The sequence below is a fragment of the Felis catus genome, chromosome E3 (assembly GCF_018350175.1).
Source record: "Felis catus isolate Fca126 chromosome E3, F.catus_Fca126_mat1.0, whole genome shotgun sequence".
NCBI classification, from domain to species: Eukaryota; Metazoa; Chordata; class Mammalia; order Carnivora; family Felidae; genus Felis; species Felis catus.
In genome coordinates, this window is record NC_058383.1 from 10,691,589 (window position 1) to 10,704,601 (window position 13,013).

General features: G+C 54.7%; 1 protein-coding gene across 6 annotated transcripts in view; it reads left to right on the top strand.

Annotated features, from left to right (window-relative positions):
* Positions 1–13,013, top strand: part of CLIP2 (CAP-Gly domain containing linker protein 2) — a 75,370-nt gene that overhangs the window by 35,812 nt on the left and 26,545 nt on the right. For all 6 annotated transcript variants that reach the window (XM_023246988.2, XM_023246990.2, XM_023246989.2 and 3 more), the window contains one exon: positions 11,956–12,080. In XM_023246988.2, coding sequence (XP_023102756.2) covers positions 11,956–12,080 — 125 coding nt within the window. The remainder of the gene's footprint in view (positions 1–11,955; positions 12,081–13,013) is intronic.

The following is a 13,013-nucleotide window of genomic DNA, read 5'->3' on the forward strand; positions in this document are numbered from 1 at the left end:
AATGGGTTGGGATGCATGAATATGCGTAATGCCTCTAGATGGTGCCAGAAACTTAGGAGGTGCCCCATACATGTTAGCTCTTGTTGGTTTTATCCACGGATCCCGCCCGATGGTATTTCCCAATGGTGTTATCCGTTGACCAGCATGGATGCCCCAGGCCTATACTATTTCCTATGCCCCAGGAAAAGGCCGAGGACCGCAGGGTTGGGTAGTTCAGACACCTAATCGGCTGTAACGCAACGATCACTATTGGTGTCGGGGACAGAGTTGGGTCACTCTTTAGAGCCAAAAGGACCATCAGCCAAGTCTTCCTGCCGGGGGCCCCTCTTCTCTGCCAGTCCCTGTCATTGGGGCCACATTGGAAGGGGCAGTGGCCCCCAAGTCCTTTAGAGTCTGGATTCATCATCTGGATTCATTCATCAAGTCCGAATGAAGCAGTGTTTCCCTGGCACCTGCTGTGGGCCAGAGCTGGGCTGGGGGGGGGGGGTGCCAAGGTCATGGCAGGACAGGGTCATGTTCCTGCTGTACCAAGCCCAGGGTTAGGGTGGCTGAGGTGACCCCAGAGCTGACCCTGTCCCCCCCCCCCCCCCAAGAACCACAGTGTTGGGAAGGAGAGAGTAACCCACAAGGCAGTCCCTGAAGGGCATCTGGTGGGCTTGGGTTTGAGAAGCCAGTGGGGGTAGAGTCAGCTGGTGGGGGAGACTGTGTTCATCAGTCTTCTGCAGGACTATGGGGACCATATACCTGGAGCTCCAAGGCTGAATGGGGAAGGGTTTGGGGGGCTCCAGGGTCCCCTTGTGGGGACTGCAGGAAAGTATTGTTGCCTGGGATTCTCCCTCCCTACCCCGAGGACCTCACACAAGGTTTCCCCCAAGGAAACCCCAAGGTTTCCCCTGGAGGCTTCTGGGTAGGGTATTTGGGGCAGGGGCAGGGGCAGGGGAAATAGAGGAAATGTTTATATCCATTGCCTTGTTGAATCCTCAAGCCCACACCGTGATGTAATTTTATCCCCACTTTGTGGATGGAGAAACTGAGACTCAGAGAACTTTAAGAACTTACGTAGTAACTTACAAAGACTCAAACCAGCCCCCGCGGCCCGCCTTCCTGAGTCTCTCTACCCTGGTGATCTCTCTGGGGTCTGCCCACCCCAGGGGCCGGTTTCCCAACCTGCTTCCCTGTGGACAGAACTACCCGCTTCGGTGATCTGGTGGAGGGCGTGGCCAGACTTGGTCCCTGCCCTCCAGCTCACTGTCTATCAGGGGAGAGAGACAGACGTCAGTGTTTCCTGATAGATCCGGGTGAGTGCCCATGACGGAGGCTTGACCTGGTAGGGGGCATCCCCCGAGGCTGGTGTTTGGTCCGAGGGAACAGACTAGAGAAACAAAAGAGTAGCAGGGCTGAGCTGTTGTTAGCAATGGTGCTGGGCAGCATTGTGCCTATGAGGCTGGTGTAGGCTTGACCCTGAAGGAGTGGAGGGGCTTTGCTCTATTTGCAGAGGGACCATGGCACGGGCAGATCCACCTTTAAGCGCATCCCGCTTGCTGCTTGACGAGGAAAGGATGGGAGGGGGCAAGAGTGGAGCAGGGGAGAGGCAGAGGGCTGCGGTGGCAGCTCCGGGGACAGGGGGCTAGACTCTCGGGGCACTTGTGACTTCCTAGTCAGGGTCCTTGTGGTGGGGCCGTTGCTCTACTGTTGCTGCCACGGCTCCCCGGGAAGCCGTCCCCACCTGGCTGATGGGACCCAGGCAAGCTGGCATACAGTCTCACTGAGCTGTCTTGGGGGTGCCCGGGGGTCAAGAGCACCTGCTGGCCGTTGACCACTATAGGGAGATCAGGTACAGGTTGGTGCCCTTGCTGCTACTTCCCGCCTGTGTGATGCTGGGCAAGTCACTTAACTGAGCCTTGCCCTCTTCCATTTCTTTCATTCATTCATTCATTCATTCATTCATTCATTCATCGTCTGTCCATTCAGCAAAATGGGCGTAGAAGCACCCTTGGGCTGCTTTCGTTGAGAACATTCAGAAAGCTGGTGGACGTGAAGTGTTCACAGTTACGCGGGGCCTGGTGAGTCCCATGAGTGCCGTGGGTGTGGTCTGAGACGTCTTTGGGGTGGGAAGTGGAGGCTCAGGGGGTTATGGGCCAGCACTGGTTGGTTCTCAGGTTGCAGGAGCGGGGAGGTTGATCCCCAGTTTGATCCTGTCTGGAACTCCCTTTGCTTCCCTTTTAGGGAGTGGGCAGGGGGGCATACAAGCCTGCACAGGGTGGGCACTGCTCTAGAAGTCTCTGCCAGGCCCTAGCCCATCAGCAGGGCTGGTGGGAACCAAAGCAGATGGGCCTTGCTGACTTCCTACCGCGGTCTTGGGGGCGTCCCTCACGCTGGGGGCTGTGCCCAACACTTTCTGTACCTACTCTTTTTGGGTCCGGCCCACTGCCTTAGAAGCTGGGAGTTACCCTCCCATTTCGTAGATGAGGAAACTGAGCTCAGCCCTGGAAACAGCCGGTCTGGAGTCACACAGCCAGGAGGTAATAGCCATTCACTCATTCATTCATTCATTCATTCATTCATTCATTTATTGATGTTTATTTATTTTTGAGAGAGAAAGAGAGAGGGAGGGAGAGCGTGTGAATGTGCACGTGGGGGAGGGGCAGAGAAAGAGGGAGACACCAAGTCCGAAGCAGGCTCCAGGCTCTGAGCCGTCAGCACAGCTGAACTCCCCAACAGCGAGATCACAACCTGAGCCGAAGTCGGACGCTCATCTGGCTGAGCCACCGTGCCTCTATTTATACTTACCAACTGAGACTGCCCTAGAAACAGGATATCCGTGGAGTCTGGGTGGGGGGGAGGAATTTACACCCGGGGTTTGCTTCTACCGAAAGGATGGAGCCCCACGTGTCCCCCGTCCCACCGGAGTGTGCAGCTTCTCCAGGGTCGGTCCTGCAGCCTGGTCCACTGCTCACGGCCAGGACCCAGCTGGCTCAGCCGACCCCAGGACTCGCTTCTCCCTGTGCCTGTTGTGGACACCTGCTATGTCACCTTCCTGTCCCTACTCCACCCTTTGAAAAATTACATGCTGGATGTGGGTGACTGTGGAGGCTGGAACTTACTTGAGGACAGGAGACAATATCAAAAAAATATAACTGCTTTTGCGGATTTTATAAATCATGTGATCCTATAAATGCATTATGAGGGCCCTTCCCAGGGCCTTGGAGGAGGCCGGTGCAGAAGCTGTATTAGCTTCACCAGCTGTTAAACCTGCTTCTGAACTGGGTCAAAGGCATGAGCAGTATTATTTATGGTCTTTAAGTCATGTTGCTCTTCAGAGGTACCTATGGATCCTGGGGCCTCAACGCTATCCCCCTGAGGTGCAGGTAGCAGCTAAAGAATCACGGGCAGTTTATTTACGCTCTCTGTGCCTCAGTCCCTTCACCTGTAAGATGGGAGAATAGTTCACCTGCCGGGTGTGCAGGCTGTTTAGAAGCCCTGCTCTAAGTCAGCTCTGAGTGTGAGTTCTTCCCAGCCTTAAAGTCCTTGGAGGGTGGGTGTTCCCCTCGGCCACGGGGGTCCCAGGTGCAGTGAGGGGCTCCCTGAAGTCACAGCAGCTCATGACGGCCTGGTGTCCTTGGCCCTCATTGGTCAACCACTTGCTCGGGCCCAAGGGCTGGTTGCCCTGCCTTTGTCCTTTTCCGCCCCTCCCCTGCCCCAGCACACACACGGATAACCTTTCTGATCCATGCCTGGAATTCCTCCAACGATGAGCCACGCTTTTCTGATCCCTTCTACTCCCCACCACCCTCAGCCCTCCGTCCGGGGCGCCGTCTGGGGCCCCTGCCGCCAGCGCCTGCCCGCCCCTGCACAGGGGCCTCTTTTTTCCTTTCTGGGTCCCCCTTTCCAGTCTCCCCACGTGCTTGCCCCGGCTGCGCCCACCTTAAAAACAAACTGAGGGGCGCCTGGGTGGCTCAGTTGGTTGAGTGTCTGACTTCGGCTCAGGTCATGATCTCGCGGTCCTTGGGTTAGCCCCGCATCAGGTTCTGTGCTGACGGTTCGGAGCCTGGAGCCTGCTTCGGATTCTGTGTCTGCCTCGCTCTCTGCCCCTCCCCTGCTTGTGCTCTGTCTCTCTCTGTCAAAAATGAATAAACATTAAAACAAAACCCCAAAAACTGAGCCCCTGCCCCATGTCTATTCCAGCCGTGCCCACTTCTCTGACCTCCCTTCAGCTAAACCCTCGAAAGCCCCCTCTGTGCACGCAGTCTCCACCCCTGCTGTCCAGCACCCTCTGCTCCGGGGAAACTGAGGCTGCTCTGCACAGTACAAGTTAGAGCGACCGGTTCCCTGTCCTGGCTTTATGTCCCCTCCCGGCAGAACTGACCACCGTCCATCTCCCTGCCTCCTTCTGGAAGCACTTTCTTCCTCCCTCCCCCCACCCCAGCTTTCCTCCTACCTCCTTGGCCAGCAGGGAGGTGTTCCTTGCCTCGGGTCAGGTCCAAAGTCCAGCCGTGGCTCGTCTCCCCCTGTGCAGTCTCCCTGCTGGAACCATCTGGGCCTGTGACTTAGAACAGTCGGGACACATGGGGCGTCCCACTGCCCAGGGGTGGCTGGTGTCTTAGATCAAGTGCTTACGCAGCATCCCTGCTTAGCGTGTGTTACTTTCCCGGGGCTGCTCTAACAGCTGCCACCAACTAGTCCTTTACAAGAAGGGGGTTTTCTCTCCGTTCTGGGGGTTAGCAATCTCAAGTCGAAGGTGCTGGCAGGGCCGTTCGCTCTCTGAAGGATCAAGAGAAGAACCCATTCCGTGCCTTTCTCTTCGGTTCTGGAGGCTGCTGGCATCCCGTGGCATTCCTTGGCCGGCAGCCACCTCACCCAGCCCCTCCCTGCGCCTTCACACGGTCTCTTCTCTCCGTGTGTCCGTGTCTCTCCTCTTCTTATAAGAACAGCAGTCACATCCCATTAGGGCCCATGACTTCCCCTCACTTAATCCTGTCTGAAGGACCTCAGCTTTAAATAATATAAACATAGTAATATAATTAATAATAATAAGATCACATTCAGGGTGCCCGGGTGGCTCGGTCAGTTAAGCATCCGACTCTGGATTTTGGCTCAGGTCATGATCTCGTGGTTTGTGAGTTCGAGCTCCACACTGGCAGTGTGGAGCCTGCTGGGGATTCTCTCTCTTTCCCTGTCTCTCTCTCTCTCTGCCCTTCCCCCCACTCACGCTTGCTAGAGAGCAAAATGCTCTCTCAAAATAAGTAACTAAAATAAATAAACTTTAAAATAAATAAGTAAGGTGGGGTGCTTGGGTGGCTCGGTGAGTTGAGTGTCTGACTTCAGCTCAGGTCACGGTCTTGAGGTCTATGAGTTCGAGTCTCACATCGGGCTCTGTGCTGACAGCTCGGAGCCTGGAGCCTACGTCCGATTCTGTGTCTCCCTCTCTCTGCGCCTCCCCTCCATGCTCTCTCTCTCTCTCTCTCAAAAATAAACAGGAAAACAACATTTTGAAAAATTTTGAAAATAAATAAGGTCACATTCACAGGTATGGGGAGGGGCGGGGGAGTCAGGACTTGAACGTATCTCTTTTAGGGGACACGGGTCAGCCTGTCACACGTGCCCCAGACAGAACTCATCTGTTTACCCCCCACCCCGTCCCTGACCTGCTCTTCTCGTCTTCCCCATCCTTGTGAACACTCACCTGCCTCTCCAGCGACCAGGCCGGGAACTTGGGACTCAGCCTTGTGCCCTGTTTTTCTCTCCTCCCCAACCCTGCGACTCATCTGGAAGTCCCCGGTGCTGTCTCGAAAACACACCGGAATCTGTCCCCATCCTACCGCCTCCCCGGGGAGGCTCCTCTCTCTCGGACGGAGGGCCCGCCTCTTCCTTGGTCTCCCTGCCCCCACCCAGGTCCCTGCACCCCACAGGCTCACATCTCACCTGAGATAAGACCCACCTGCCTTCCCACGGCCCCCAGACCCTTGTCAACTGCCCGCCCACCCTCAGGCCACCCGGCGTGCCTCCCTCCCTGGCCGAGCCCGGCCGCAACCGCCTTCTGTCCTCTCCTCCGGTGTCCCGGGCTGGTCCCTGCACAGGGGACACTGTCCCCCAGAGCTTCCCACAGCTCGATGCCCCCCGTCCGCGAGGCCTCTGCCCCATGGGCTCTCCTCGGAGAGAGAAGCCTCTGATGTCACCCTGCCCAGCCCCTCCAACCGCCTGGATTGACAGCAGGAGTCCACTTCCTCCTCCTCCACTGCCGGTTTCCTGCCACGGCCCAGAGCGCCTTGACCACGGGCCTTGTCCGTTTTGTCCACAACGGCTGGGCCCCTAGTGCCCACCGCAGAGCCTGGTGCCGGGAAGATGCTGAAGGAACCACTCAGGGCCCCGGGGGGTGGTCCCGAGCGAGCAGGGCACCGCTGGCCCGTGTTGGGGCTGCACAGGCTAGTTGAACCCCAGGTTCTTCTCGCTGGCGGTTGGTCAAATCAGCAGCTGAGGGCCACCGAGGGGCCGCCTGCCTCTGTCCCCTCATCGCCCGAGAGCAACCCTTCTTCCCGGCCAGCCCTTCTTCCCACCAGTACCACCCCCTCCCCCCAACACAGCATCCCGGCAGGTGCTGGTCCGGCCTTGGCCGTGAGCCCCTCACTGTGCCCTCAGCAGCCCTGTGACGTGGGCCCGGCATGCCCCCCCCCCGCCCCTCCTCCTGATGGCAGAGCTGAGCTGGACGGCCCGGGGGCCCTGTTCTCTCGCCGTGTGGGCGCTACCCTGATCTGCGGCAGAGGCGTGCATTTGAAGTGAGTCACCAGTTTTGACTTCCTCAGAGGAAAGTCCCCGAGAAACAGATGAGCCTGGCCTGCCCACCAGCGTTGCTCCGGGAGACCTGGGATGCAGTTGGTGTTTGGCCCAAATAACCTGCGGGTGGCACAAAGGGGAGGCTGGGGCCTGGCACGTGGTGGGGGTGGGTGCCAGGGAGTGTTCTCTTTTATTTATTCATTTTTTTTTTTTAATTTACGCATTTGGAGAGAGAGAGCAGGTGAGAGACAGAGAGAATATCCCAAGCAGGCTCCCCAGTGTCCAGCCCGATGCAGGGCTCAAACCCACAAACAGATCATGACCTGAGCCAAAATCGAGAGTCGGACGCTTAACCGGCTGAGCCACCCAGGCGCCCCTAAAGAGGGAGAATCTTGAACAGGCTCAGTGCGGAGCTCGATCCCCTGACCCTGGGATCATGCCCTGAGCCAAAATCAAGAGTCGGACGCTCAACCGACTAAGCCACCTAATCACATTTTCTATAGACCTAAAATTGCCCCCAAGAAGTCTATTAACTTTTTTAAAGTAAAGAAGGATTATATCAAAAAAAGAGAGAGAAGAGGCTGATGTCCTCCGTCTGGAGGGCGAGGCCTGCCACACCCGGGTTGGGGTCTCGGTGAGCAGAATCTCGGGGGTCGTCGGGGAGACCGGTGTCCCGAGGTTGTGCTGACCAAGGTGGGGCGGTCAGTGCCACACCCATCCCCTCTGGAAACTTTTCCATTGCCTCTGCCTTGCTCCCAGCTCGGGAAGGGTACCCACCTGGCTCCGTTGTGCTGTAGGAGGAGGAAGGGACAAGGAGAGGGTTTGGGTCCGGAGGCAGCTGAGGACCAAGGGTGAGGCAGTACCCGCCCGGGCCGGGGAGGGGTGGGTAGTGCACTTGTAGCCACAGACCCCCGCCTGAGGGGAGCCTGGTAGCTGTGCCCCGCGAGGACCGAAGAAGCAAGAGAGAGAGGTCCAGCAGGCTTTTCCGCTCCCTGACTACTCTGAACCTCAGTCTCTTCATCTAGGAGTGGAGTAATGCTGCGCGCCGCATAGCGCTGTGACGTTTAGAAATCGTGTCCTCGATGTGCCCGGCAGGCATTCGGTGTGGGAGAGACGTTGGGAGTGGAGTGAGTTTTGATTAGCGAGCTGGTCCCTTTCAGGCACACGTGAGGCACACTTGGGGGTGGCAGAGGAGGTTCTGACAAATAAGGTGGATAAACACGCGTGTCTGCTTCTACTCTTCCCTGAACCTGCCTGAGAACGACAGGGAAGGGAGGGTTTTTTTTTTTTTCTTTTAATGTTTATTTAACATGTGTGTATGTATTTCATGTTTTATTTGTTTATTTATTTTTTAATGTTTGTTTTGAGAGAGAGAGAGAGCACGTGTGCATGCACACACAAGCGGGGGAGGGGCAGAGGGAGAAGGAGACACAGAATCCGAAGCAGGCTCCGGGCTCTGAGCCGTCAGCACAGAGCCCGAGGGAGGTGGGGTTCGAACTCACGGACCGCAAGATCACAACCTGAGCTGAAGTTGGACGCTTAACCGACTGAGCCACCCAAGTGTCCCAAGCTATGCACATTAAAAAAAATTTTTTTTGATGTGTATTTACTTTTGAGAAGAGACAGGGAGCAAAGGGTGGGGCAGAGAGAGAGAGAGAATGAGAATCCCAAGCAGGCCCCACACTCTCAGTGCAGAGCCGGACATGGGGCTCGATCCCGCAAAGCAAGAGATCATGACTTGAGCTGAACTCAGGAGTCAGACGCTCAACCGACAGAACCGCCCATACGCCCCAATTCAATGAAATTTCTATCCTGATGGCTGACCCCCTTTCCCCGCTGGCGTACCTTCTAGAACCCTCCTCAGGGTGAGCACAAGCAGCTTTTCTGGGGAAAGTGGCCAGTCCTCTAACAAATTAGAGAAGGTCCTACAGGAATTAGATCTGAACAGAACACCATTATGTACGTGAGTATGAATGTTCAGTGAACAAAAATGCTCTGGGAAAGTGAAAAAATATGACACGTATAAGAAACTCCACAGAAGTATTAGAAGATTGACTTGAGGAGGCGCCTGGCTGGCTCAGTCAGTAGAGCATGCAGCTCTTGATTTTGGGGTTGTGAGTTCAAGTCCCACTTTGGGCATAGAGATGACTTTTAAAAAAAAAGATAAATTAGGGGCACCTGAGTGTTTCAGTCAGTTATGCATCTGACTTCGGCTCAGGTCCTGATCTCGCGGTTTGTGGGTTCAAGCCCCACATCGGGGTCTGTGCTGACATCTCGGAGCCTGGAGCCTGCTTCAGATTCTGTGTCTCCTCTCTCTGCTCCGTCCCCACTCACACTCTGTCTCTCTCTCTCTCTCTCTCTCTCAAAAATAAATAAACATTAAAAAAAATTTTTTAAGAGATAAGTTTGAGGAAATCTCCCAGGAAGTAGAACCAAAAGACAGATGGAAACAGGAGAGAAAATAATACCCTCAGAGAACCTTCCAGGCGATCCAGCTTCCAAATGTAGTGGTTCCAGAAAGGAAAGAGGAAGAGGAGGGTAGAAGTCAAAGAAGGAATTCGAGAAAATTCCCCGGGATTGACAAGGGTTTCTTGGTTGAGAGGGCCCACGGGAGCCCAGGCAAGGGACGAGGCCCACACCCAACGCACCTCACCGTGTGCCCGCACAGCCCTGAGACAGAGCAAACTCTGCCCATTTCTGGAGTGGGCAGGCAGGCTCGCCTGAAGGGTCGGGACTCAGGTCGGCTCGGAACTTGTCAACGGCCACCCTGGAAACAGAGAGAGGGAGCTTCGAAAGCCTGGAGGAAGAGACCCAGCCCGACTCCTTCAGCCGTGAGGGAAGCAAGAGAATTGGAGGCAGGCGTTCACCCAACGACCTGTACGTGGATGCGCACAGCCCCTTGATTCACGGTGGTTTACTGGAACCACTGGGAACGACCCACGTGTCTAAGAGCGGACGAACGGACGGACAAAATGGGACGGGACCCGTATGCTGGAATTCATAAAAAGGAACGAAGTGCTTCCACGGATAGACGTGGGTGGACCTTGAAAACGTGATGCCAAATGAAGGAAAACTAGACACGGAAGGTCACATGCTGATAATTCCACTTCTGGGAAATGGCCAGAATAAGGCGATCTGTAGAAAAGAGTGATTGCCAGGAGCTGGGGGTGGGGGTGGGGGTCTGCTTCTGGGCGCACGGTTTCTTGGAGGGGGGTGATGAAAATGTCCCGGGATCAGAAACACGATGGTTGCGAATGTACTAAAAAGCCCCAGGGCTCTACACTTTATAGTGGTCAAAGGGGTGAATTTTATGCTATGGGGATTTTACCTCAATTAAGCAAAAGGGAGGCTAGAGTAAAAATTATTGTCCATTATGCAAGGGCTCCAATAGGTTATTTCTTCATGTGCTTTTTCTTTTTTTCTTTTTTTTTTAAATGTTTGTTTATTTTTGAGACAGAGAGACAGAGCATGAACGGGGGAGGAGCAGAGAGAGAGAGGGAGACACAGAATCCGAAGCGGGCTCCAGGCTCTGAGCGGTCAGCACAGAGCCCGACGCGGGGCTCGAACTCACGGACCATGAGATCGTGACCTGAGCTGAAGTCGGCCGCTTAACCAACTGAGCCACCCAGGCACCCCTTCATGTGCTTTTTCTTAAAAAGCCCTGGCAGGGAGGGGGGGACGCTGGGTTGGCTCAGGTTAAGTCGGGCTCCCTCTGTCTCTCAAAAATGAATAAATGTTCAAAAAAAAGAAAAAGATTAGCTGGCTCAGGAGAGTGTGCAATTCTTTTTTTTTTTTTTTTTTTTTTTACATTTATTTATTTTCGAGAGACAGTGAGAGAGTGAGCAGAGGAGGGGCAGAGAGAGAGAGACACAGAATCTGAAACAGGCTCCAGGCTCTGAGCTGTCAGCACAGAGGCCGACGCGGGGCTCGAACTCACAAACCGTGAGATCATGATCTGAGCCGAAGTCAGATGCTTAACCGACTGAGCCACCCAGGCACCCCATTCCCAAAACTTAACTTCTAATAGCATGCTGTTGACCGGAAGCCTTACCAATAACATGAGCAGTCAATTAATACGTATTTTGTATGTTACATGCATTACATATTGTATTCTCACACTCAAATAAGGTAGAGGAAAAATGTTATTAAGAAAGTCATAAGGAAAATACATTTTTACAGTACTGTACCATTTTTATATATAAAAAAAAAAATCCTCACGTCAGTGGACCCACACAGTTCAAACCCATGATGTATATAACTTTAATTGTTAAAAATTTAAACTTTTTCAGAGTAATGTTTTTAAAATATTTATTTATTTTGGGGTGGGGAAGGAAACAGAGAATCCCAAGCAGTCTCCTCACTGTCAGTGCACAGCCCCACGCAGGCCTCGAAATCGTGAACCGTGAGATCATGACTTGAGCGGAAATCGGGAGCCAGATGCTTAACTGACTGAGCCCCCCAGTGTCCCTAGAGTAATATTCATACTTACTGGCCTGTTCTGTGAGTTTGTTTTTTAAAAAAAAATTTTTTTTAATGTTTCTTTATCTTTTGAGAGAGACAGAGACAGAGTGCAAGTGGGTTAGGGGCAGAGAGAGAGGGAGACACAGAATCCGAAGCAGGCTCCAGGCTCTGAGCTGTCAGCCCAGAGCCCGACACGGGGCTCGAACCCACAAGCTGCCTGATCATGACCTGAGCCGAAGTCGGACGCCCAACCGACTGAGCCACACAGCAGCCAACCATCATTTAACCATTTTTTAAGGATGACGTTTATCGAGACGTTATGTATTGATAATGGTATTGCCAGACAGCGCACATTCAGTGCTTAATCCTCAGGAAGGGGGGGAAAATAAATAAATAAATAAATAAATAAATAAATAAATAAATAACTTTTTAGAGGCGACGATGCTGAAGCTCAGAGAGGTTAGGCAACTTGCCCAAGCTCACACAGCGTGTAAGTGGCAGCGTTTCAGTGCACGTCTGTCTGTCTCCAGAGCCCTTGCACGGGACGGCCCTGGGAAGCTCTGGTTTTACCCGTATCCCTCGCTGCTGTCCTCGGGCCTCTCCTCCTCCTCACCCCCTCTTCCTTCTCCCCTGCACACTGGAAGGGAGAGGGCAGATGAGCCTGGCCATCCCTGCCTGTGCCCGCTGCGTCCTCTGGACCTGAGTGTCTCTGTGCGCCAACAGGTCGGCGGGACGAAGACAGGTGTGGTGCGGTACGTGGGGGAGACAGACTTTGCCAAGGGCGAGTGGTGTGGTGTGGAGCTGGACGAGCCCCTCGGGAAGAACGATGGGGCGGTGGCGGGCACCAGGTATGGCGGGCTTCCCCTGGGGGAGTCTGGGAGGGGGCTGCTCTTCCGGGGGGTTCGGTGCAAGGGCTGGGGCATCGGAGGAGGTCAGCATTGAGGGTAGCTGGGTAGCTGTGCCACTCACCACGGTATAGATGCTGCCAGCTTCTTTCTGCCTGAGACAGGCGCTGTGAAAAGCACCCCCATTTTACAGGTGAGAGAACAGAGGCCAGAGAGGTCATTGCTCAAGGTCGCACAGAGTCATGGGCAAGTGCTAAGTGGGTCATTGGTTCTGTGTTCCCTCTTCCGTGCCACACGTGGGGTAGGAGCCCTAGAAAAGAGGAGGCGGTTCCTGCCTTCCGGGAGTTCCCCTGGGTGATACAGGAAATAATCCGATACTGGCCCGTGTCCAGCAGCTATGAGTAGGGTCACCACTGGGTTCCAGGTCCCTTGCTGTCCCTGATTAGAGCTGACTGCCTGTTCTGCTGGGTCAAGAGGGTCTAAGGCTGGGGCTGGGGGTGTGATGTTCTGGGTGAGCAGTGTGTGGCAGGGGCGTGGGGCTAAGGCCCAGTGGCCCAAGAGCCTGTGTTGGCTGTCCCGAGGCTAGATTGTGTGGCCCAGGGGAGGCTGTGACAGCTCTGAAAAGGAGTGGCCAGGGTGATGCAGGCCAAACTGCCAGGGGAGGAACCACACTTGAACCAGGTCTTGAAGGAAAGTAGGGTTTTGTTTTTGGAATGGCTTGAGGAAGATCTGCTCTATCGGGGCGGGGGTGGGGGGGAGGACAGTCCCAGCAAAGACCTGCATACAGGAAGAGGCAGGATGGGGTGGCAGTCTCGAGGAGAGTCAGAAACTGGACAGCACCAGCTCCCTGGTCCCATGTGGAATCTGTGCCCAGGAAGGTTCTGGGAGAAGACAATCCAGAGTTTCCGGGACAACACTTGGCCTTCCTGTTCTCAA